Raw genomic sequence first — 27416 nt, 5'->3', positions numbered from 1 at the left:
AAATACCATTATCCGAGTGCAACATTAAAAAAACATTGGACAACCGAGAAATAGAAGACTAAGATGAACCGCTTCAAGACACACCAGTATTGCAGGGTTGAGGCCGGGTCGGAGCTCAGGTGCAGCTGGACAGTGGCTTATTAATGTCCTGTGTACTTTGGTTTGAAAAGGCTGGGAGTCCGAGGGTTTGTTTTAGATTAAGTTCTCCTTCTCTTCAGCTGGTGCAGGGGTCAGGTGATGTCCTGAAGGATCGCTTGCATCTCCTTATTTTGGGAATCCGGTCAAATCCCTTTTTAGTTTAATCCACTCAGCAATTTCTGCTTTTTGATATTTTCCTGGATTCCCTCTATCATTTTCAGTGAAACATGATCTGAATTAAAGGGATCTTTTTCAATTTTTTTATGTGCAGAGGAATTTGTGGATATTATCCAGTTAAGATTTAATTGAATTTAAACAAGGTTTTTAAAGGTGCTCAGACCAGCTTCATGTACTGTAACTCTAAAATGCAAAACAGCTGGCAAATCTCTATAGATCTTGCACCCACATTTGTATTCTTCGTATCAATATATGTATGAAATATAAATACCTCAATGAGACCTATATTATAGACTCGTCTAAATGGTATTAAAAAATCCAGAACACCACTCAAAAAAGTATTATATGTTGATATTGAATTATGAGTAAAACACATATGTCCTGTAGTTCCACTGATAGCTAAGCTGAAAAGCTTACCTCCACCCACAGTGTTTAGACCAGCAGGTGGTGCTGTGGTCCTCCAAACTAGATGTCCTGAGGCAAGACAAATGTACCTCTGATTGGTTTTAACAGTCTCCTTTGGAGTCAATTGTAATTGTTTATATTCTCATGAATTCCCCACCCTCCTACCCTGCACACTGTCATTTTACTTTAAATCGTTCTAATAATAGTCTCCTTTTTTTGCAGGATCACAGACCAACGGTTCGAAAAGTTGCCGTATTTTGTCTTTGGGGACTTCAACTTTCGGTTGGACACCAAGCAGGTTATTGAGGTAAGCACTCACTTATGAGTGTGTGTGTGTGTGTGTGTGTGTGAGAGAGAGATGTTTGTATGCATACATACATTAACTATGTTTATTTCAGTACACGAGAAAGGTATAACTGTCAAATAACCTACGATGTCATCGACAAAAGTCTCTGCAGAGCCAGTGCACACTGTGCATTGCCATATCGATATTTTTATTTGCGGGAGTCGTTGATGTGAGGGTATGCACTCAGGTTAGAAACGGCACAGTAAAAGTGGGTTTACTAGTTCAGGGTCCCCTCAGAATTATGGCTCATTATCCACTCCAGTGGGGCTGGCCCAGCTGTGTTTGCCAACCTAGCCTCCAAGTGCATTGTTATGTTATGGCGCTATTCACCACTCTTTCTCTCTCCCTTCCTCTCCCTTGCTCCCTCCCTCTTTTGCTCTCCCATCTCCTCCTCCTGCCTCCTCCTTCCCTTCTCTTGGTGCAAATGAGGCAAGCGAGGGCCAGGGTATTGCAGTCATTCAGCATTCTTAATGAGGAGATGAGGGGAGGGTGAGTGGTGGTGGTGGTTCAGTGGAATAACAAGTCATAAAAGGCCCACCGCAGACAGTGGGGCCTAACGATAAGCCTCTTGTGGGGGAAGAAAACCACTTGTGGGGCAATCGCTGGCTGGCTCTCACAACAACAATAGGTTTGGAGTCAGTGGGCCTGATCAAGGTGTGGGCATTGTTGCATTCAACCAGCGGCCTGTTGAAAAGGAAAGAGTTGGGGAAAGGGTTTCATTTAGTTCAGGTTTTTTTCAATGCGGCGGGCTTTGCGGGCAGTGACTCGGGAGGCACTATACGCTGCAGCCTTTGGGAGTTTTGTGTTTTCGGGAGAATATATCTGTGTCCCACTGTGAGCCCCATCAGCCCCGTTCTGTGTCCCAGCTGATGTGAGGGATCGGCACATGTTTCCACTCAAAGCGGCTGCCCTCCTCTCCGCACACACAGCGGATCAATTCAAGGCACCCACACAAAGTTGATGTGGTACATTAGATTCCGGTGCCGTAATTAGGTCGCATTAAAAAAGTAAAAAACAGGGATCATGTGAAAGATAAAGACGTTGGTGCGGAGAGCGTTCCAGTGTGTCGTTCCCTCGCCACCCGTTGAGCCGCGGCAGCAGATGGCACAAACACTGAGGCCATTGAGAAGCGGCCCTGGCGGAATACAGAAAAACACCCACTAAAAGTTTGGCTCTGTCAGCGGTGCTATCCATTGATGATGTGCCGTTATATATTACACTATCACGATGCTTTACGATGCCGTTAAAAAAATATCATGTTGGAAACGCTCCGAGGGCATATTTCAGTAACTGTGGGTACAAATAGTAAGTCATGTAATTTTGTGTCCTGGGCACTTTAACTGCCCCCCCCCCCCGTAAGTACACATTGGCAGAGGACCCATGGGTGGCTGCAAAGGACAAAAAGCAGCCAATCGGGTGCCTCGGGATGCTCTTGTAGTCATCTCCTTGCTCAATGGCAATGAGTAAACTAGATGACTTTCTCCCCTACACCCCCCCCCCACACACACACACACACCTCCTTGTCACACCAGGGTAGGTAAGCACTCACCCTCTGCTTGTCCCAGCCACTCTGAAATGTTTTTGAGTCGAGCCAGGGGTCGTGACCCCTTCTTCCAGGGATGTGTAAGGCCTGCATCAGTGTGTGTCCGTCTCTGCCCCTCTCCCCCCAACCCCCCCACTCCTTTCTTATGCACCTTGGCCACACACACACACACACACACACACACACACACACACACACACACACACACACACACACACACACACACACACACACACACACACACAGGAACACACACACACACACAGGCACACTCACTCACAGGGACCAATTTGTTCAGCCACATGTATCTGATTGATTTTCCCTGAGGGGTGTGGCAGCAACGTAGGGGGGCTCTTTAGACTAAAGAAAACCCCAGGAAGTTAGAGCTGTGGGCTATGAAGCAATACACAACAGATCCTCACACACACACACACACACGCATGCATGCACACACACACACACACACACCCACACACACACACCAGGTTCTTCATCAAACATTGTATGCATGTAAGATGCCACAAATGTGAAGAGCCTTCCATGAAATGTTTCCACCTACCCCCCCCCCATGTCTGTTTTAGCGCTGCTAAAAAAGCAGTGATGGCGGCAACAAACAAATGGGCTTGTAACCGTGGCACTAACCCCGCGGACCGGCTAGCAGTTTTAAACCCTTTAATGACAATTAATGTCAGCAGGACAATTAGTGCACGTCCAACGAAGTGCTTAGCTGTAGCTTGAGGGCCGAGGTGGATCGATCTCCCATGCTTATCTGAAGATTGATTCAGACACGCAGAGCGAGAGGGAGAGAGGGAGTGAGGGGGGGAGCGAGAGAGAGAGAGGGAGAGCAGAAGCATCTCGTTCTCACTTGCTCTCCCTCGCGTTTGTTTTTCTCCGCTCACTCTTCATCTTTTCATTTTCACATTCATCTCTGTAGTCGATTTCCTTGTTATTTTTTGCATGTGGCTTGATAAGCATATATTGAGCGCTGGTTTGCGTCACTGTTTCGGTTCCGTTTATTTTCCCCTTTTTTTCGGTCGGACATTCCTTCAGACCTTTGGTAAGTCCCTATCGCTGCAGCTGCACACACATGTATTGTAGGACCACACCAGCCCCCCCCCCCCCCGCCCTCCCCATCTCCGTCCTGGCCGTTGTGGGTGACTGGTCAGCCAGGAGCGGCCTCACATCTCACCCACCGTGCCTTGACGTCTGGGCCACCAGGTCCTCAATGTACGTCCAGGCGCCGCGCATTGACCTGCACACGCACACTAGAGGGCGGTGAGCTCGGGATCGAAAGGCGGGCGGGGCTGGCATTAGGGGTGGAGGGATGGGATAGGGCGGTGGGTGGGGTGGGGGTGGGGGTGGGGGTTATTGTCCCCATGAGGTTGGATACAGGTGGCAAATTCCTGGGATGGTTGCGCGTCAGGATCAGTAACCAAAGGACTCGCACCCCCACCACCAACTCCTTTCCATCCCACCCTCCTTCCTGCCCAGGGCTACCCCATTAATTGTGACCGACAGAGGGAGTTGGCTTCAATTGACCCCCATTCAGCGGTCCTTTGACTGCCGGACAAAGGACACAGCCACGTGGAGACTAATGCCTGGGCTGAGCTGCCTAGAGGTGGTCCGGACCCCGCCGAAAAAAATACCCCGCTCCCCTCTCTTCCTTCCAAGTGGTTCACAGGCTCTGTCTGGGGTCGGGCCCCACCGCCCGAGAGGTGCGGCCAGGAGCCAGCGAGGGAGGCAGGTGTGTCTGGTCCCAGACTAGGATCTGCTCAGGCTTGGGACGGGGAGGGAACAGAAGAAGGTGGGCGTGGGAGGCGGTGTAGTCAACCGAGGGGCAATGGTTCGGGTGTGTGAAAACGGAGACACCTTTTGAAATGGGGTGGCCACCCATCCAGGGGTTTTCCTGAGCCTTGTGTCCTTGATTTTGATCCATTGATCTTGAGGACGAATACCTTTTTCTTTTTATTAATGATAATACAACAAAGGGTGACTATCACTTTTTTTGCAGGTCTGACCCATACAGTCAGGGACGTGTGTTACATGATTAGCAATATTTATTTGCATTCAGCCATTGAGTGTCCGGGCCTTTTACTTGATTGAGGACGCGACCCCACTCACAAACGGGCCAAGAAAACAGCAAGCCAACTGTCATGTAAAGTTGTATTTTTTTGTTGTGGTCAATAAACCTGTGCCTGTAGGAGTTTGAACCCGCTGCTTTTTAATCAGGGCTCCCACACGAGAAGACACATTTACAAGATTGTATTTCCATAAAATCGTATTAGTATTTATTCATTATATCGAAAAATAGCCACCACACCACCAACACCACCTACGTGTCGACATCTGTCTGAGGCAGGTGGAAGACGCTGGGCTGTTGGAAGGTGTCTCTGTGTGTGTGTGTGTGTGTGTGTGTGTGTGTGTGTGTGTGCGTGAGAGATTGTGCCCTGGCATGGTGTGTGTGTGGGCGTGCGCATGCGTGCCCGCGTTCCCGCGGAGGTCGCAAGTGGTCGTGAATCAGCGGCAGGGCTGACATGCCCGGGGCGCCGTGCCTGGACTCTTAGTATATTTAAAATCCCTCCTAATTAAACGTAATAGAATGTAAATTTAATATCTGCAGAGATTGTGCGGCGCGGGGCCGGCTCCAATTTACGGATTGATGGGGGGCCGGCGGGAGGGTTAATTGCTGACTTGATCTACTGTCCCCTTGACACGACGCGGGGCTCTTTTAATTGGAGCCCATCCGGGGCTTTCATTAAGCTAGCTGCCCCCTCGCTGCTCCGGCCGGCGCAGAGTGCTCGCGTCCCGGGCCCGTGCTTTTAGAGCAGCGCCCCCTATCTGCGAGCAGAGGCGGAGGGAGATTGCGAGGGAGGGGCGGCGGGCGGGCGGTTGGCTGGGACGGGGGCCAGGCATCAATCTTACCCCCTTTGTCCCCTGTCCTTTCTCTTGCTTGAGCAGCATGAAATTAAAGGTGGGGCCCAGGACTAGCCCCACTCCTAATGAACGCTGTAAAGCGCTCAGTAATGACAAGGCAGAGTGATAGATATTTCATTTTTCACACGGGCTCGCAGCACACGCCCCATGCCAGTAGGAATAGAGTATACAGGCGCAGGCTTTGCGCTCCCCCTCTCTCCCTCCATGCAGTATGTAGTCCTCTGCATTAAAGGCTGGCTTATCCTGGTGTTGAGGACGCTATACGTGCACCACTATATTCTATGCGTGTATGGAGATTTTTTGTTTTCACCGTTGGAACATGTTTTATGTAATATGTGTAATGTGCTATACGGTTTAAGTTCATGTACCATGTTTCTTTATCCTAGAACATTTTTGTGAATGAATTATTTACAGTACGATACATGATCTGCAGTACAGTTGAGATCCTGCAGGTTGAAAGGTCTTATTTATAAAGACACTAAATTCCTGTGATGCATTGGCTGTCTAATATAATTTGAATTCCATCTGCAAAAAAATCTGTAATTTTGGCAGGACAAATATATTAAATATTTCTTTGCTACGCCCAAAGTTAAGACAATATACCAAGAAGATTGGCAGTAGCTAGTGTGTCCTTTCCAAGCCAATGGCAGGCAAACCATTTCCCATAGTGACGGGGATGGGGGAAAAAATATTTTTCCCTTTTTATCCCGACTTTGAATAGCATGTGTGCAGCTATAAATCAAAAGGCGGCAGTGTAATTAAGTGTACACTACATTAGTCAGGCTAATTAATTCTGGGGCCCATCCATCTATTAACCAGTGGGCTAGCACTGATTGGGCCCCTGTTCCAAGGGACCCTCCACGCTGGGGACTATGACCTTGTTTGGCTTCCAGCATCCTGGTGGATACACACACACACACACACACACACACACACACACACACACACCTTGATCAACAGTCCAAAAATTCCTATAGAAATGAAACATTTAAATGCTCGGGTCCCATTGAGACGCTATTCATTCAAAAATGTCCACCTTTTCACAAACAGGTCAGATTCAGTTCACGGCTGTGCATTTGAATGGCAGTGGGCTTTGCCTGTGATTAACCCATATATATGGAGTCACGGATGGACTCTGGCTGTCCCGCTGTTTGCCTTGGGCCAGTGTATCGCCTGCTACCCCAGAGAGTCCCTGACAGAGATGTTTCCCGACAATACAATAAAGGCATATTATCTCACTTAGGGAGGCCAATCTATCACAATGAGGCCCCATTATACCAGAGATAACCCATCTCGATATAGAGGGGAGACTATTCCCTCCGGACAACAGCGCCTGTTCTCTCCCTCTCTCTGTTTGCTCTGTATGCTAATGAAGTGAGAGAGATGGAAAACGGAAAGATACAGAGAGAGAGAGAGCAAGAGAGAGAGAGAGAGAGAGACAGTGCACCAATGAGGGGCGTATACACACGCCGCGCGGCTTTGATCGGAGCGCTGCCCGTATAATTAAAGCTCTGACCAAACGAGGAACAAGCCATGTCTCCATTAACAACAGACCGTTTGAGCCCGCGCCCGGCCGCCCTCGCCATCGCTATTGTGAGCGGGACGGAGCGGGGGGGTTGGCAGCTGGACACGCCATGCCAGTGGTAGCATGGCGTGACCCGTCCAAACCAGGCTCTGACGATGACCTCAGAGCCTGGCACAAGACGGTGCCTACCGGGGGGAGGGGCACTGAGTTCTCGCACCCTGACCCACACTTGACGCACCTCTCCCTCTGACTGAGCTATAGAGCTGATGTGTTTAGCGTTCAGATGATGCTGAGGTCGAGGAGGCATGGAGGAGTCCGGCGCCCGTCTTGGGCTTGTAGTCAGCACCGGATACTTTTGGGAGAATAGTAGCATTCCTCTACATTCAACCCATCCACTACCTCCCTTATGCTTTTCCTCTTCCTCCCTTTCTCACAATCGCTCAAGTTTCTGTGAAGAACTGCGACTGCACAAGGCTACGTTTTGAAGGCACCGTGAGCAAGTGATCGCAGGTGTCTGTGTATGCGTGTGCACTTGCAGGCATTAGACTACCCAACCTTGATTTAAAATCCGAACAAGCAACTTGTGTGTTTGTCTTGTAGTCCTGTAGTCATCGACATTATTCCCTTCTTAATAATGTAATGTGGGATCCCATTTGTAATCATAATCCGATCAGTCTGGCATCCCACACTCAAATTCAGAGTGATATTAAATCTTTGGGTCAGTAGTTTTTCCTTTTTTGGAAGCCGCTCAATTTTTCCTATAAATGATGAATGATCAACTCTGGCTCCAAGTCAATAACATTTGTTTGTCTCTTGCAATTTTCTCAATTGATGCTCCCCCCCCCCCCCCATCCTCTGGGTCAGAGTGGAGTGGAGAGCCCAAGTAAAAACGCAACTCATAACAATCGTAAGAAGAAGAGAAACGACAGCGAGGAAGTCGAGTAATGATAACCGTGGTTTCTTCATGTTGATGTAGTGCAGAAGAATGGAGGCACCCACAGTGAAGGATAGGCGACACTTTGTGACTGGCACTGAGGGCCTTGCTTCGTATGATGTCAGTCCCAACTCGGATACTACAGTCCCCTGTCCATGGGGCAGCACAATAACCGTTTTTGATTTTCCCTTACTTGGGGGGGGGGGGGGGGGGGCATGGGTGTCTTAGGTCTATGGTGGTTACATAAGGGTTATTCGGACAGAGACCCTGAAACAGATCCACAGGCCCGCTCACAGACAAGCACGCTCAACGCACGCACGCACTCACACTCGCGCATACACACACACACACACACACCACTTTCATCGGTGTATCCATGTCCTTGGCAATAATTGCCTGGAAGTCTCCGACACCACACGGTGTTGATGAAGCCCTCCGCAAGCAAGGACATTCCTCTTAGCCCCTTCCCCCTGCTGCAAACAACATATTGAAATTCCGTCGCATTATTTCCATTCGGATCAAAAGCAAAGGACACAAATAGGTCGTCGCTGGCCGAGGAGTTGATTCATGAAGATGGAAATAAGAGACAAAAAACAAAAGAGGAAAAAGGGCCAGTAATATGGCGTGGTAGTTTACAACTCATTGTGAGTGTTGGTGAGGTGATGATTTAAGTGGCCCGGCCCCGCTGGCTTCTTGTACGCTCTGCGGCGTCGCAGGGTTACAGAGTGATGTCCTTCAGCACAATGGGCCGTTGTAACGCAGCTGTAAAAGCCCCACGTTGGCACCGCCGGCTCTTAAACAACTCTGCCTTCACAAATTAAGAGTCTCTGGGCTTCATTCAAGCCTTCATTCAAGCCCCCCCCCAAAAAAGATCCCATCATATTTAAGAGGGGGGCCTATTAAGTGGCACATTGAGAATTCATTGCACCACCCCTAGTCTCTCCCCCCCCCCCCCACACACACACACACACACACACACACACACACACACACACACACACACACACACACACACACACACACACACACACACACACACACACACACACACAACACACAACACATCCGTGATTTATCTACGGCGGCCATATTGCTAGGGGGCCCTTTCAGCAGGAGTGGCTCCTCTTTTTGTCTTAGAGGAGCCCTGAAACAAAGCTGCTGCGGGGCCCCGGGCCCTCCCCTCCTCCGGGGGGGGGGGGCGTGGTGAGCGCCGGGGCCGGCCTAACATCTGTTTGTGTCCAGCGCCAGGCGGGTCTGGAGCACGGCGCGCCTCGGCGGGCCCCTTCTCCTCTCCCCGGGGGTCTTTGTTCCTCCATTTCATGCTATCAGAGCGGCAGCATGTTTTCCTGCACGGAGCTGTCAGCGACATAAAGGGCCCCGCACCGGGGTCACAACAAGAGGGATGGCCATGAAAAATTGGTAAAATGTCCCACAAAGCCCACCCACCGGATGGTTGCCTAGCGCCCAGTGGTGGGGTGTCAAGACCCACCAAACCAACCCATCCTGCCACACCCACCACTGCCTCCCCGCAAACACCTTCCTATTTCCAGCCCCCTTTCCCCCTTTTACTGAATTATACTCCCTCCCACTCTGCCTCTGTCTGTCTCTCTCTATCCCCCCCCTCCCCCCCTCCCCTTTAACCCAGTGAGGTGGACCAGCACATCGTTATGATGAAATGGTGCAAACTAATTAAAAGATGGTGCTCCGAATGAATCAGTATTGTTTTGTGTGTGCTGAGGGTTTTGTGGCTCCCCCTCCCTCCACACCTCTCCCCTCACACTGGGCTGGAAGGAAGAGGGCAGGTCCGTATTTGGTCACCTTCCTGCCCGGGCCTTGATCCCAGAACACTGTGGGCGCTAACAATTCGGTTGCTAAATTAAAAGAGGAGGAAAACAGTGGGAAACGTTTTGTATTTGCTGGAACCTCCACGCTTTCGGATCGGGATTGAGCTAGCGTTAGGTCATTTTTAGTGTTTTGTTTTTATCCCTCTTGTTCGTGTTTTGTTGGTTGTTTTTATTTACAATGTATATCAAGATAATTGCAGACGACTGTGGTTCCAAAGTGCTGCAGCGCGCTTCTGCCTCTCTAAGCAGCCACAGAATTAGAGCTTCATTAATTTGTTTGGTCTGGGCCTCAATCGAACAGCGAGGTAATGAATCCCATCGGCTCTGCGTTTTTATTGGACCACCAGTGCTAAACACCAATCACCAATCGTTTCCTTGATGTCCTCTAATTGACTCGGCAACTGCATATTTCCTAACCCTCGCCGGCTGTTTCCTCCCTATTGATTTTCCCCGGCGAGCGCTATAGTGGAATAACTAAATTAAAAAGGGACTTGATGCTTTTTAAGTGCTTAGTAAGTGTTTGTACCCTATCAATAGCTGTCCCATTGGCAGTTTTTAATGTTAAATAATCATTGCTTGCTGGTTAGATTCAGGTTTGTGTTCCCATTAAGAGGATGAATGTTCTCCCCCCACCCCCTAAGCCGTGATGTGAGAAACACGCCAGTGGCCACTGCGTTTGCGTCCGATCGCTCGCCACCAGAAGGCCTGCCTTTCAGGAGCACAACAAGCGCTCACTAATAACATTCAAATGAATGCCACATTAAGGGGACCATAGAGCGGGCTGATTGTATGGCCCTTATTGAGGAGGTAAGAGAAGCCGCTACGTTAAACAGCCATGCCGGCATCTGCCGCCACTGGTTTTTCGGTGTGCTTTTTTGTGTTTTTTTCTTTTTTTTGGTGATTTGAATTGGCAGGGGGGGGTTGCCTCTGATGAGATCTGTCATGGGCTCTCTTTGTACAGGTGGCAGTAATGTTGCAGGACAATGTCCCCCATCTCTTGGGGCCTTAATGCGCCTAGCCTGCAGCCCACCCTCCTTTTACCACCACTACTTTACACACACACACACACACACACACACACACACACACACACACACACACACACACACAATGAAGCATCTGGTGGCCTTTTTCCTGTTCGAGTTGACTCTTTCCATGGACATTGTGTCTGCAAGTGTGTGTCTTGGTGTGTTTGTCTGTGCGTGCACGGAAAGATGGAGATCAGTAGGTTTTTCTTTTCTTTTTTTACTCCATTTGACTTTAACGCCGACAAAGTTCTGGATCAAATCTTTGAATAAACATTGAGTGTGTGTGTTATTGTATGCCGCCGGGAGGAGTTATCAAAATCTTTTTGAGAACAATTGTATGTGTGTGGTTGTGTTTCTAATGAGCCTATGTGTCTATGCATGTGCATATATCTGTGTGGGTTGTTGAATGGAGGGCCACTTGCCTCTGTGTGTGTGTGTGTGTGTGTGTGTGTGTGTGTGTGTGTGTCTGTGCGTGTACCCCCCAGTAGCGGCAGGTCGCGGGGGGTCAAAGTGATGAATTTTTATGGGCCTGTTCCCTTGTGTTTCAGCTCTGCGCGCTGCACCGCCTCTCAAAGACGACCATGCAGGGCAATTTGTCCGCATGGATCCCTGTAGAATGGCCTGCAAAGAGGCTAAATACCAAGGGGGGAGAACACACACACACACACACACACACACACACACACACACACACACACAAAATATACATTCACTCTGGCTGCCTCTCACACAGACACACTCACACCCCTCGGTCCTGTTGTCCCGGATGATTTGTGGCCTGTCCATTATCCATTTGGGGGCACAAATACTTTTTTGGGGCGGGGGGGTCCTATAGGTAGAAGGAAGGGCAGCACTCAATGCACCTTATTGTATTCTGAGAAGTTTCCCAGATGTTTCTTATGCACGAGATAAATAGGGGCCATTATCGTCCAACCCCGCACGCCCCTTTTACCTCTCCGGGCCGAGTCGAGGAGTCGGACCCCCTACCACGAACACCACCGCCTCCACCACCACCACCACCATCCCCACCACCATCATCCCCACCACAAGCACGCACAGTACCCATGGGGTTCATGGGAAGGGATGGGAGGGTGCGCTGGGTGTGTCAAGAGTGTGTTGTCCCCGTATGGAGCTGAGGGAGCAGTTGGTCAGTAGGTTGACCCATGAGGAAGACCTTTAGAGGACGGGTCACGCGTCGGCCAACGTTGGCTAATGGCCGCCTGTGGGTTTGTTGAGGGGGCTGTCGTAAACAAGACCGTTTCAATAAGCCCCGAAAACAAGATGACGACTCTAGTTTCATGCGTCACATGAAGTCAAATCACGCGTTAAAGGATGACTCCTGCCGTTTTACATTTGGAAATGTATGACTTCATGTTGTGATCAGTAGAATTGATTTGCCTATTGTCAATGGCCCCAGGTTTGATCCACGATTGTTCGACGGGAGTCGTCATTGTGTGGGGCTCAGCCATCCTCTCTTCCCCTGTGGCCCCCAGAATCAATCCACTGGTTGTACCACCAAAAACAAGTCACACCGAGTAGTGCTATATCTCCTCTCCTGCACTGTCTCTTTGTCCAACCTTGTTCTCAGCTCATATGTCTTCTTCGGCCCAATAGGTATTAACCTGCATGTTTTACATGCCCTCTTGGTTATTATATTGGGCTGGATGTCAGCGTGCTGAGTAGTGGGCTTGGGCAGGGAGCAGGAGGGATGCAAAGCTGATATCCATCCCCGGGGAGGAAGGATGACTCATTTATTTGGCCGGTACCTTGATGGCAATGGGCCACTCCCGTCCCCCCAGTCCTTTCCAGGGAAGTCCTCATCTGTCTCTGTGGGGGAGGTCCTGATATATTATTGTCCTTGCAAAAATGACTGCAAAGTCTGAGTTTTAATGCTTAAATTAGCAGTACATTATTATATAAACTATATATTATTCACAGCATTAGCAAGCTTGGAAATAAACACTACCTGTTTGAATTTTTTGCACTGACTGACCACCAAGCTGAATGAAGCCCTTTCTAACCCCCGTTATGAAACGGGTACAGCCAGTCATCCCATGCGATGTATTAGCTCCTCTCCCTGTTTTGTGCAAAGGGCCGCAGTTTAAGTTTCTTACAGGCCCCTTATGTTGGCCCTATTTGGGCCCTCCGTCTCCATCTGTTTACCAGGCAGGCCCAGTGACAGAAGGCCTGGCTGTTGTGCTGTGTGTGTGTGTCTGTGTTTGAATCTTTGCTCTTTGAAGTGGGACAGATTGGTTTAACCTCTGTTCTAAGGGAGCAGCTGGAATAGAGAGCTCTTTTAAACAGCCGCTTCCTCCTTCGACAGTCATGAGATTATCTTCCATTGAAGCGCAAAGCCTGCGCCTTCCACGGCAGCAGCCCCCCTCCACACACACACACACACACACACACACACACACACACACACACACACACACACACACACACACACACACACACACACACACACACACACACACACACACACACACACACACACACACACACACACACACACTCTCTCTCCTCCCTCTGCAAACAGTCTGCTTGACCTTTGGTCTAAAGCTCTATTACCAAGTCACTTTGTTCAGTAGCCATTATCTACTTCTAAGACCCTTACTGTATCCTAGCCTTATTGGTCCCCACCCTGTCCCAACTACCTCTGTTTCATGTCTGTTTGAGTCCTACTTTATTTCCCCCCCTTCCTTCCCTCCCTCCCTCCCGATTCACATGTTTCCAATGAGGAGGCAATTAGAGTCAAACTAATTATGCTAATTTGATTCCGCACGGTCAATGGCGGCATGTTTTAAAAGTAATGTGCAGGCACTTTGATGGGCCTCTTCCCGTTTTAATCCTCAAATCAATCTTGGCTCGCACATCAGCCACAGCGCTCATTATCACAAGGCATGATACTGTGATTACAGCCCGAGAGCGCCGTAAAAGTTGTGGTCAACAACCCCGCCGTGCGACTCTCTTTAAGTGTGTGTGTTTGTGTGTGTAAGGATTTTGTGCTTTTTTGTAATTTGAATTCCATCAATGCCTTCAACCTGGGCTTTTTTGGATGTGGTACATATGCATTGGTGCATTGATAAGGCCTTAGAGTAGCAATCTTGAATATCTCAGTTTTTTTCTCTTTGGCGGCATCTACAGTGAAAGGAACCCGTACAAAGCTGCAGACACAAGTCAGTTGAAGAGCATCTTTATCGCTGTAGCTCCGCCATACCATCTCTGGCTGTAAAACCACTACTGGTTGATGGCAACCGCCTCACTAACTGGCTGCTGCTTGGGATTTTCCAAGGAATTGAAATGCAAATACAAGTGCAGCCATAGCAATAGTCGGCCATAGACTCAATCATCATTGAGTGACCTCATTCGGCGATAGATAGTGGTGATAAAAATGAAAATCTAGGAGGGTCTTGGAGATTGGCACTTTAAGTACAACGATGAGTCTGCTAACGTGTCGGTCTCTGTCTCTCTGTGTCTCTGTCTCTCTTGCTCTCTCTCTTTGTCTTTCTCTCCTGCTCTCTTTCACTCTGTCTCTCTCTCAATCTCGCTATGTCTCTCTGTCTCTCTTTCTATCTCAGTTTCTCCCTGTCTATCTGTCTGTCTCACTGTCTCACCGTCTCTCTCTGTCTCACTGTCTCTCTCACTGTCTCTTTATCAGACTCTCTTTCTCTGTTTAGTGTCTCAGATTAGTTAGTAGAGACTTCTGGGCGAATGGCAGTTTGAGGCCTTGTTTTGGGAGAGGGCTGAAGGGATCTTCCTAAGTGACAGAAAGGAGAGATATGATCAATGGCGTGCAATCAGCAGACCAGGCATGTGTAAGACATGCTGATCAGTCAAAGTCAATGAACACAGATCAATCACTCAATTCATCACATGTACACTCTAGCGGTCATCACGCCACCACTAAACCATTTGCAGGGACACATGGATGCAGGGCAACATCATGCTGCAAGTTGTGTTTGAAAGATCAAATTAACGTTTATTTCAAACTTGAAATGTTTGACATATACAATAAGCATGTTTTAAAAAATCTAAAATTGATGACAATGAAATGACTTGAGTGTGAAATTGTTTCATCAAAATATGTAAATAGCGCAAATGTTACTTTTGCAAACCCTCAATTACTGCAGCGCCATCGGTCAGGAAAACCTGAAACACCACATTGAATAAATATAATAACTGCGTTCGATAATAAATAAAATGCTATATTGGGAGATTGTAGTTTAATGAGCAGGACTCCTTGCCAGTGGAGTAGGGGTGCCGTGCTGGTCTCCAGAAGCCCCTCTCCGGGCCCATTTGCTGCACAAAGCTGCTTAAGCACACTTAAGCGCATTAGCATTTGGCTGCCAGGGGGCCATATTGACCCTGCATTTGGAAGGCCTAAATGACTGGAAGATGGAGCGATTTGTTAGGGCTTTAGAAAGTTGCTTTTCAGAGAGAGAGAGAGAGAGAGAGAGAGAGAGAGTGAGAGGGAGACACACAGAGAGACAGAGAGAGAAGGAGAGTGAGCGAGTTAGGCAGAGGGGATCTGACGGTCCCTCTGCTCTAGTCTAGGGTAGGGTGTTTGTCCTGATATGCGTTTTATTTTCTTTTGTTTTGGTGGGTTTGTGTGTGTGTTCGGGATGGGGAGGGGGATGCAGGGCTATTTGTGACATTTTAGCCCTAAGAGCGACCCTTTATTCCCCCCCACTGCCCGCCATATTGGCTTGACCTGATTATCTGGTCTGTGCTTTGAATTTCAATCGGGTGGCCCTGCCGCTGCCTGGCGGTATGGGAACCAGTGGCTGAAGGATTACCTCATTCAACTGTCCTCAAACACAGATGGTTGAATGTTTAACTAATTGTTAGGGGTCTACAAAGGGGAATTTAACCATGCACACGGCCTGTAGGGTCAGTACATAGACTGGGATAAAGAAGAAGGGGTAGTGGGGCGCGGTGAGGTGGTACTTTGTGGTGCCGGTTCTTTAAAAAAACATTCAGATGCCTCCTGAAGTAGTGCCTGGTGTTACACGGACTAAAGAATCGCCGGCGATAATGTGCTGCGCCGCGGCCCTCTCAATGCACCCCGTGTGTATGTGTGTGTCTGTGTGTGTATGTGTGTTTGAACGTACAATTATTTATATCTAGCCCCAACCCGCCCCCCTGTTTGTTTCATTGATGGTGATGAACAAGAAAAGGTTTTAGATATATTTTCCTCCCTCCCTCCATGTAAATAATGTAATCTCTCTCTCCCTCCCTCTTCCTCCCTCCCTTCCTCCCTCCCCTCCAGAGCCTCTGCTCCACTGCCACTATGCAGACGGTCCAGGCCGCTGACACCAATGAAGTTGACAAGCTAATATTCAGAGAAAGCGACAACGACAGGAAGGTACGTTACAACGCCTTAACGCCCTGCGTCGGAGTGCTGGCAGCGGCTCGTTTTCATTACCTCACCTATTACCTCATCATGTAACCAGATGCACCCTGGGACATCGTGAAGCTGTCCGTCAAATGACAGCTGATGTACCGTTGGACATAAATCCTCTTACTTCACAAAGATGTATAATGAAAACTCAGATAATAATACTGATTAGATTATTCATGAAAAATCTGTGTTGTTTCCATAAAACTTGAATTATTAAATTATCCAGGTTTATAGATAATAACATTTTATATATATATATATAGATAGATAATATTATATGATAATTTATGCATAAAATGTGTTAATATCATTGACATTAATAAGATTATGACATTATTGCAATATTTTGTCCCCGATGCCAGAAAAACATGAATTCTACCATCAAGCCAAAGTGTAATCACCCCATTAGACCTTTACCTGATCTACCCTGATAGATAATGTAATAATGTATTTAATCTCAGATGTGGTTATTCTCTGATCACCAATGCGGCACAGCGCAGTTCATTACGGCTACATTAATTAATTCAATAACCATTCATTCAATGTCCATTAATTGAATGTTCATTAGTTCCTACATGTGGTTCGCTTTGCATAGCAATTAACAAGAGCACTGCCTCTCTTTCTTTCCTTCTCTTGCGCTCTCTTTTTTCTTTCTTTCTTTCTTTCTTTCTTTCTTTTGTTCTTTCTTTCTCCCCCCCCCCTACTGTTTCTAGGTTGTTCTCGAACTTGAAAAGAAGCTTTTTAAATATGCCAACCAGGATGTTTTCCGGGAAAACAATGGGACCTCGGTAAGTCTCGCCATTAGTTTATTTATTTTATTACACCTCAACCCCTCTGACCCTCGACACATACCCAACCACTGGCCTCACCTTGTTCTATAAGTCTGTACTTTACTGAGTCCTCGGTGCACCAGCCACTGACCTGACCTTGTTGTTTTACACATGTCAGTGTGTACCTTACTGAGTCCTCAGTGCACCCAACCACTAACCTACCCTTTTTGTCTTACATATGTCGGTGTGTACCTTACTGAGTCCTCAGTGCACCCAAACACTGACCTACCCTTTGTGTCTTACATATGTCGGTGTGTACCTTACTGAGTCCTCAGTGCACCCAAACACTGACCTACCCTTTGTGTCTTACATATGTCGGTGTGTACCTTACTGAGTCCTCAGTGCACCCAAACACTGACCTACCCTTGTTGTTTTATTTCAGGGGTTTATTTATTTATTTTTATTTCAGGGGTTGAAGCAATCAGCGATTAAACTGCAAAACAAAACTCAAACCAAAATACCAATAACAACACTAAACGGACGAGACCTGAGCACTGGGAAATAGGACGATGGCACAAATCATTCTGTATGACGGGGGTGTAAAAAGGAGGAAATATATATGACAAGCAGAATTTATAAGAATTGGAAAATGCTTAGCAAAATGGTGGTGTGCGGGCTGATGTGCTGTATATCAACATGGCTGTAGGTGACTCAGGAGGAGGCTGGCACTCGGGGGGGGGGGGGGGGGGGGGGGGGGGTGCTTTGCAGGTGTGGTGTAGTGGGAGGGGGGGGTAGTGTTGGGGGGGTGTCAGTCCCCTATGCCGACACGCAGACATGATGGATGACATAATGGGGATACGGGAGATAATCTGATGGTCATGGTCTAGTTAAACACACCGTGTTATGATCCTTATAAAACAAACTACCTTTCCAAAAGGATAAATGTCCCCCAACGCGCCTCTCCCCCTCTGCTCCCTCTCCTCCACGGGCCACCGCGACGGAGTAGAGAGGGAGAGAGAGGGCGGGAGAGAATGAGAGAGAGAGAGAGGGAGAGAGAGAGAGAGAGGGAGGGAGAGGGCGGGAGAGAATGAGAGAGAGAGAGAGGGAGAGAGAGAGAGGGGGAGGGAGAGAGAGAGAGAGGGAGAGAGAGAGAGAGAGGGAGGGAGAGGGCGGGAGAGAATGAGAGAGAGAGAGAGGGAGAGAGAGAGAGAGAGGGGGAGGGAGAAAGAGAGAGAGAGGTAGAGAGAGGGCGGGAGAGAATGAGAGAGAGAGAGAGAGGGAGACAGAGAGAGGGGGAGGGAGAGAGAGAGAGAGAGGTAGAGAGCCAGAGACGGCGAGAGAGGAAGGAGAGAGAGAAGGAGGGAGAGAGAAAAATCCATGGCATCCTTCGTCAACCGCTAGACTTGTACCGGCTTGACAGAAATTTAATTCGAGGCAGCTCTTGAAAATAATTATTGTATTTTGAGGGGAGTAATCATTGGCTGGGACATGATTGAATGTGTCCATGCCTATTGACTTTTGCGATGATTAATAGGTTTGTTTAGTCGATATTCCCATCGAAATTGTATAATTAATAATCCCCGGCGCTGTCACTGCACAGCGATGGAGAGCCCTGATGAGTATTTGGGAAGATTAAATTTCCCCCGACCTGCCCATGGCGTCGGGGGGGGACATGGGGGGGGGGGGAAGGATGGAGAGAGAGGTGGAGCAGGGTGTGTGTGTGTGTGTGTGTGTGTGTGTGTGTGTGTGTGTGTGTGTGTGTGTGTGTGTGTGTGTGTGTGATGCTGTGTGTACAAACAAGAGCACATACATGGTGTGTCTGTCTACACAGATTGCCTATCTACAGATGCACAACACGGATACCACATTTATTTTTTTGCCGTCTGTCTGACAGCACACGCACACGTAGATACACACTCACGCCGACACACACACGCGCCGGGGCCTGTCCCCTCCTCTGTCATTGATTTTGTTTCAGAATCTCTTTATTGTAACTTTATCAGTGGCACGTGGCCAGATGGGGAGAGTGTGTGTGTGTGTGTGCATGCGTGAAGGGGGTTGTTGGTGCACTGCATTTGCAGCTTGTTGTGGGGCTCCTACAAGCCGGTGATGAACTCGTTCTGTCTGGTGCACGGCCCTCCTTGAGATGCTTGCAGCATGCGGCGGCGCATCGCTCACAGCCCCCCTCGGATATAAAGAAAACCTCAAGAGGAAATAGAATGGAGGACGGATGCAGGGTGGGTAAATAATGGAATAACGGACCATCTCTCTCTCTCTCTCTCTCTGTCTCTCTCTCTCTCTCTCTCTGTCTCTGTCTCTGTGTGTGTGTGTGTGTGTGTGCGTGTGTGCAAGTTGTTAAGTAGCAGGTAGCAACACGCGTCTTGCTAAATAAAAGCTGACCCACACACTCAGGAAGTGGCTGAGCAGCAGGGAGTGAGGCTGGAGGTCAGGTGTTCTGGGGAAAGGTAGAGATCATTAACACAGAGGTTCTCCTCCTGCTGGCTGTGTTCACACCAGTCCCACTGTGAATAGTGTTCATTTGAGTGGTCAGTAAGCGGGGGGGGGGGGGGGAATAATGTTGATTTAGAATAATGTCGCATTTATTCAGATGAGGCCACGATTGTTTACCCACAGTCTGCTTACCCCCCCTGCCCCCACACACACATGCACACCCACTTTGAAAATCTCTCTCTCCCTCTCGCCCCACCCCTCCAGTGACAGTTTATCGCTCCTCTGCACAAAATAATGAAGATCTCATAAAAAAAAGAAGAAAAAATATGGCCGCGGTGCAATGAAAGCCAAGTGTGCGGTGTAAAAATCAAATTAAATGACCTCTCACCCCAGCATTTATTGATGGCTTTTAATGGCAGCAGGTGTTGTCACCCAGGATATTTGACAACGCGTAAATCAAAGCACAATTACGGCCAGTGGACAAACTGCCAGGGTGGGAGGGGGGAGGGGGGCGGGCAGTCATGGGGGACAGAGACCTTCCCTCTCTAACACACACACACACACACACAAACACACACACACACACACACATACACACATAGGCACACAAATACATATACTAATACTCAAGTGGACTTGGTACGTCATCATGTTCTAGACAATTATTGAAGTAAGTCCATTTGAGCAAAGCCATTTGCTCAAATGTTGTTATTTATTTTTTTACCACATTATTCTTATTTTTTCATCTTCTGTCCGTCTGTCCGTCCCCCTCCTCCTGTGTCATGATCTGGAAAACACACACACATCACACACATATCCAAGGTCATATTTAACTGACAAACTACCAATGCCTTTACAATGTCAGAAGGCCTTGAAACAATATAAATGTGTGTGTGTGTGTGTGTGTGTGCGTGTGCATGTGTGTGTTTTCCTTTCACACCACTGACCTATCGGACCAGCGAGTCATTATGCTTAATTGACCTGGGATGAAATGTAGTGTGAAATTTCCAGTCACTTAAATGAATTACACAACATTCACTTAAAGCAAGCGGGCACTTACACAACACACACATGCACGCGCGCACACACAGATGGCCCACAAGGTAAACACACACACACACACACTCAGCCCTGCATTGCCTCCCTGCTACTGTCCTGGAAGGAAAGCTGTCCAACGCTTAAAGTTTTAGAGCTAGTTTTAGGCCTTCGCAAACAAATCCAATGTCACACTTGAAAACACAATGATGGATGCATTTAAGTGCACATGCACACATACGCACAAAAAAACGCACCGCAAATTCCACCCCATAGAAAGAAAGCAATGTTTTTAGTTGTGAAAAGCGTGCACAGCGTTCTCACGATCACGCCCACGCCGGGCAAAGTACAAACTTGTCATGCTTGGCTCTGTGTGTGTCTCAGTGCACTCAACCCCATCCCCCCCCCCTCCTCACCCCCACACACACCACCCCGCTCATCAACACACGCCCTCTTTCTCACACACACACACACACACGCGAGCGTGCACACTCTCGCGGCGGTGTGCAGCAGGCCAGGAGAGATGGGCTGTACAGTGGAGCGTGCGGTCCATCCTCTTCCTCTCCATCCCTCATCCACAGTGTGTGAGCCCCTCTCCCCGTGACCCCCCGGCCGCGTGTGAGTTTGATGAATGCGCCGCATCTGCCCTTCCGAACCGCCACCAGCACCGTGTCTGGGAGCGCCACCAATGGCTGCTTTTTATTTATTTCATTTTGTATTAATACTTTTTTATGTTTTTTTTCCACTGACGTGGACACCGAGGTGATTTGCAAGTCTTGAGTGGAAAAAAACAGAAACGTCCACGTTGGGAAGAGTGTTTGTGACAAATCCCAGTAGAAAAAAGATTATTCTTTATTCAGCCTCTAATTTAAAGGAAAAACCTTTAAAAACACTTCCACGGTGCAGACGATCGCAAAAACAAACAAAACTCGAAGTATGGAACCTGAAGAGGGTAATACGACATGCAGAAACACCTTTAGCTCATGTCTCAAAGGCTCCTGATTAAAATAGCTCCTGGATCGTGGTGTTGTTGTAAGACAGTAGTGTTGTACCTCACTTCAATCTGCCACGTTTTCTGTACGTGTGGCTGTGCACTTGAACAAACGTGACCATAATTGCAGTGCGTCACGCCATGTCCACCAGCGACCAAACTTATCAGCTTTAATGTGCAGAATTCTGTTCATATCGCAAATGTAAACATGTAAGCGATGTCGGAAGTGTGCGGTAGACAACCAGAGTACTGTTTTTACCACGCACATCCACACAACACACACCCAACGACACACACACATTAACGGCCACATGCTCCACCAAACACCGTCGGTGTCTACCACGACATCTTCCTATTGATGTTTCATTAGGTTGCCGTCAGGGTCTTGCCTCGTGTAGAACACCCGTGTAATGGAATTAACGTCAAGCCATACAAGCTCCGCCCCCGGGCCGCGTCGTGTCACCACCAGGGCTCTGTCAGGTAGCTAGTTGGAGCTCCGATCATTGTGCTTTAGGGCGCCGTTTACAAACCAGACACAGAGTTATTTGGAGCTCCTTCTCTCATAGAGGAAGCAGCCTCTGTCACGGTCTCTTTCTTTTTCCATCCCTCTGTCTCTATCTCTCTTTCTCTAGCTCTCTGTCTCTATCAAGTTATTCCACTCCATTCTGCTCGTTCTCCGTCTTTATCTGTGTCTCTCTCTGTCTCTCGATCTTCCGCTCTCTCTTCCCCTCTCCCCTTCTACCCTCTCTGAGTTGCCGGGATACGTAGTCCGTCAGTTGACTGGGGAGTCAGTCATGCAGGTGGCCCTGCTACCTGTTCCTCTCCCAGATAATTAATGTGTACAAGCAGCCACTAATTACACTTCTCAGTAATGATTTATGGTTTCTGCGGAGCAGGGGAGTGACGGGAGGGTTACTGGGTGAGTTTGTCTGTGTGTGTGTGGTTTTGGGTGTGTGTGTGTGTGTGTGTGAGTGGTTTTGGGTGGGGGGTGTGTGTGTACACAGTGCTGAGTGAGTACAGCTGGAAGAGAAGACATGATTGATGAAGAGTGTGTGGATCGAAAGACAAAAATAAAAACAGACCCCCACTGGAGACACACACACACACACACACACACACACACACACACACACACACACACACACACACACAGAGACACACACACTCACACAAATAAATTGACTTGTGTGGTAATGCTGATGTCTCTGTACTCTCTTAACAAAATGAAAGTCTTTTCATTCTCCATTCTCTATTATTGTGAGATATTACACAATTACATCCAATTAGGAAGCCGGTTTTAATATCGTGGTATAATGAATGATATAATTACTCCAGAGGTTTCATTTTTATTATTGCCATTGAGCAACTTCTATCGACAGCGTACTTATAGCTAATGGATGTTTATAATATCCTCATTATGCACACACGCACACACCCATCTGAACCGTAATGGGTATTGGCATTTGTTTTCCGATTAAAGCCGCTTACGACAGTGGCAGTAATGTGAGGTGTTGGCTCGTGTAAGATGTTAGCAACAAAACCCTGATGCCTCTTTCACGTTCTTCCCCGCTTTTCTTCCCCCTCTCTCAGCTGTTAGAGTTTGACAAAGAGCTGTCTGTCTTCAAGGACCGTCTGCATGAGCTGGAGATCACCTTCCCTCCCAGGTATGGCGTGTTTCACGTTGTGTGTCTGTGCTTCTTTCTGGGATCGAGCTTGCTAATTGGACGAGCAGCAGCAGAGGGGGGTGGGAAGGAGAGTAATGCTACGTTCTGGTTCGCCACCAGTGGGAGATGTAGTGGGATGGACCCAACTGCAGCCGTCCACTTTGAATAAACACAGTTGGTCAACTTAATGAAAAAACAATATATTTCTAGAAGTCTGTTGTATTTTATGAAATAGCTACAGTATCAAATCACCTTTATTTTTTACACTTTATGACTACACTCGATTTTGTGTGTGTGTGGATTTAGGTGTGAACTTGATGGTAGCTGCATTGATATTCTGCCAGAGTGTGGATTTTGAGAGGGGTTGGGCCAGGGTGGGTGTAGGTTAGTATGGGGGGGGGTCCTCTCTTCCTCAAACAAATGCATTTGCAATTAGCCCTTTCAGACGAGAGGGAGGGCAAACAACCGCTGGCGTGAAAATATGTTTCGGGAGCAGCGCGTTAATAGCGCGTGACCTTTGCCATCGCTTGTGACTCAATCAGTGGAGATAATGAAACGCTGTAATCAAACAATAATTACTTGATAAACTGCTCCAGAGGCAGCCGGAGGGCGGCAGGGGACTTCAGACTCTGTGTGTGTGTGTGTGTGTGTGTGTGTGTGTGCGCGCAAATGTGTGATTTTGAGATATAGCTGTCACGTTGTGTGTGGGGAAATGTGTGTGATTTTGAGATATAGCTATCTAATTGTGTGAGCGTGTGTGTGTGTGTCTGAGTGAGAAAATATTGTTTTCTTAGATTGAGTAATCGTGTTTTCAGATTGAGTTATCGTATGCGTGTTTGTATTTGTGTGTGTGTGGAAGCCATATATATCCTGAATTAAAAGGGTGTAAGTGCATGTTTGTGTATGGATGTTTTTTTCCGAGATAGTCTCCATGTTTTCCTGTGGTGTTTTGAAACCCAGCGACGGAATAGGTGTTTGCCGTGCGTGCGTACGTGTGTGCCTGCGTGCCTGCTTGTGTTTGTGTGTGTACCTATAAAAGTGTGTGTGCGTGTCTACCCCTGTGCCTGCGTGCGTGCGTGCGTGCGTGCGTGTGTGTGTATGTGCGTGCCACGGCCCCGCCAACCGGCTGCGTTGTTTCTCAGCGCAGTTTCTCTGCGTCTTCATCAGAGGGCAGGTTAACATGCTTCTGCATAATTGACGTTTGTATTTATTGTTGCTTTGACTGCCGCACCCCTCTCCATAACACTGCATCATCCGTCTCCGCGGCGACGCGTGAAGCACGCGGGGCGCGCTCGCGCTTGCAAATGATTTCCACCCACTCCGCAGACAGTGGATGATGAAGTGGGAAAAATGAAAGGTGAGGGCATATGCATATGAAATCCAATTTGATGTACTTGGGTTCGCACCGTGCGCCGCATCATTGTCAGCCCTGAATAGGGAGCATCGGCCTAGTTAAAGTTAAACAACCACTCCCCTCACAATCACACACACACACACACGCACACTCTTACACTCACACATACACACACACACACACACACACACACATTACCACGCTCCCTCCCTTTGTCTGGTCTGCCTTGTGCTCCATGAGCAATCAAGCCCCAGAAGGATTGTCCCCCGTCACATGGCCTGGCACCGGACACGCCCCCTCGCCATCTGTGGGGTTATTGGGTTTTTTAACATCTAGGACATCAGGGCACGCCCACCTAGGGTACATACAAATGAATATACACACGCACACAATGGAAAGAGGTCATTCGTGTTCCCCCTATAAATCAATAGCAGTCATCGATATTTAATCTGCAAGTTAATTCTGTCTCGGGCTATTTGCAAAAGAAGTCACCTGTTCCCCGCACACACATCTAATGGGCTGCAGCAAGTGTTGCATAAGGTAGCCTGGCTGATGGGGTTTAGCCAGATTGTTTAAGGGGAGCCTAGCAAAAAGCTAGACAATGTAAACACAAGTCACAGCTGTGAACCCATAGACCGCAATAGCCAAAGCCCCGGCCCAAGCAGTAGTTTTTGGAAGGCAGTCTTGATGATATAGTACTAAAGGATTTATTGTTTTTTTTCAATTATCATTGAATTATTCAATTCCAGTATTCATCTATCCATTTTTTTCATCAATTAATAATCCTGGTCAAAATAAAATGATTTGCTTCAGAATATGCTGCTGCAAATATGTCATTGCTATTTCAAAAAAAGCTTGAACATTTATATTAAGAGATCTGGTCACCCGCCAGCCATATGCCACGGAATCCACCAATATCTCTGACACTTAGAAAGCGATTCAACAATAATTTGACAACGAAAGTGATCTTTCGCGCCCGCCCCAGCACTACACACACGAGAAGCCTGTGTATCTGACGGCGCTCCAGTGCTCGCTGTAGATCCACACCCCGGGCTTTCATGAGGGGAGTCAGTCAAAGACGGCCATGACATGTCCGAGCAGCGCGCACCACGGTGTGGAATTTGGCCCAGTCGTGCCACAGTCGGACTTGGAGCCAGTCCGGCGACGTGCACTGGTCTGCTGCGGGGGGAAAACAACACACGTGCACGCACGACACACGCACCCTCACACTTGCGTTTTTTATTGACACTCTATGCACACACGGTACTCCATGCATGGCCCCAGAGCCCTTCCCATCGCCACGGTCTCCGTCCGGCCAGAGGTTCAGCCCATCAATCGGGGGGAAGACGTTTGTATTGGCTTTCTCTTGTTTCGTTTCAGGGAGAACCGGTGTATAAATCATAAACCAATCGTTTTACAGAGATCCAAAGCGAACGCAACATGGAGCTGTAGCCGCACGCCGCTAGACGGACCATTAGGGTCATTGTGTTTGGATGTGGCCTCCGCCGTGCAGGCATTTAACCGGGGATCATGCCGGAGCGTGGCGTACATTAAGGTCCTTTTTGATCCGATATCTAGAATAGCATGACTAGGGTACTATCCACTAAAACAGACTAAAGCACCCGGTAACGTATTCATAGATTTGATTGATTTAAGGCAAAGCTTTTAGTACTGCCTTTATCAGATTTATCTGATGTGTTGTTGTATTTTTGGGGTTTGGCAAGAGATCGATGCAAAAATGGAACCAGGGACACCAGGCTGATGGGGAGGGATGAACTGGGTTGATGTGGGTTACGCGGAAGAGCATATTCTTCCTTCTTTAACCTGGTTACTGGGAATGGGCCTTGGAAGGCTGAGGGACATTGGGGAAGAAGCAGTTTTCCCATCAAAATACAACTCACAGGATTGGAATAAGTTAAGAGATGGATGGCTGTTACCCAAAACACAAAAACCATAATTTTTCCACTTACTCCTATTGCATTTTTATCCATTGAGTTTATGCGCCTTAGGTTAAGCGCTCTGTGACTAGAACACGGTCTTACTTAACCATAATGTGATTTCGTTAACTCTAAAAAAGAAAGATAATGATAAACTACAATGTCTGTTTCTAGAAAAAAATATAAATATCCATTGATCAAATCGTAAACATTTTAATACAATACCATTTCTCTTACTCACGTGGTAGAGCAGATTACCTTGATAATCACAACAAGTGGAACTGGATTGATTATTATAAAGGGAGGAACATTAAACAAACGGAGTTGGGAATGCGTGCGTTCTCTGCCTGTACAGGGTTCTCCTGTGCTGGGTTATTTGTTTGGTTTTATTCGGCCGCGCCTCTCCGGATGTAAACCATCCCAGGTTAAGGGTTGGAAGGAGCTCAAGCAGAAAGATTGCCGGTGTGTCTGTGTGTTTGCTAAGTCTAGACGTAGGGAGTAGGAGGGTACTTGAGAGGTGACTCAGGTAAGAAGGTGAGGAGCCACGGAGAAAGGAGCCTCGGTATCTAAACAGGAAGTTGAACCGGAGAGGCGGGCGACCCAAGTTAATGTTTGTAATGTGTTTATTTAACAACATGGTTATGTTGCGGCCAGGATAGAAAGCCAGGTCTTATCTTGAGGATAAATCCGACCTGGTGGTCTGAACATCATTCGTGAGGCATGTTTTCACGCAGGGCTTTAATCAAATCTCAATGTGTTGCACCCCAGGTTCCATTTAGATATCTTTACATTGGAGATCATCGTCTTCCACCTCTGAAGAATGGTCCATTCATTGGAAACGACTGCTGTGCTTTGCCCTCATGTGGAGAACATGAGTCCATCCACAGGGAAGAGACTATGCTTTGTCCAGTCACGGTCATTACCCTATCGAGATCA

At 48.0% G+C, this 27416-nt stretch overlaps 1 protein-coding gene across 2 annotated transcripts in view; it reads left to right on the top strand.

Moving 5' to 3' along the window:
• inpp5a (inositol polyphosphate-5-phosphatase A) overlaps positions 1-27416 on the top strand; it is a 120521-nt gene that overhangs the window by 81360 nt on the left and 11745 nt on the right. For both annotated transcript variants that reach the window (XM_079730804.1, XM_079730805.1), the window contains exons 9-12: positions 943-1027; positions 16147-16242; positions 16992-17066; positions 23116-23189. In XM_079730804.1, the coding sequence (XP_079586930.1) occupies positions 943-1027; positions 16147-16242; positions 16992-17066; positions 23116-23189 (330 nt within the window). The remainder of the gene's footprint in view (positions 1-942; positions 1028-16146; positions 16243-16991; positions 17067-23115; positions 23190-27416) is intronic.

Source organism: Pollachius pollachius (assembly GCF_949987615.1).
Source record: "Pollachius pollachius genome assembly, chromosome: 2".
In the NCBI taxonomy this organism is placed as follows: domain Eukaryota; kingdom Metazoa; phylum Chordata; class Actinopteri; order Gadiformes; family Gadidae; genus Pollachius; species Pollachius pollachius.
Note: the sequence above shows the minus strand (reverse complement) of the source record. Positions and strands in the feature narration are given on the sequence as shown.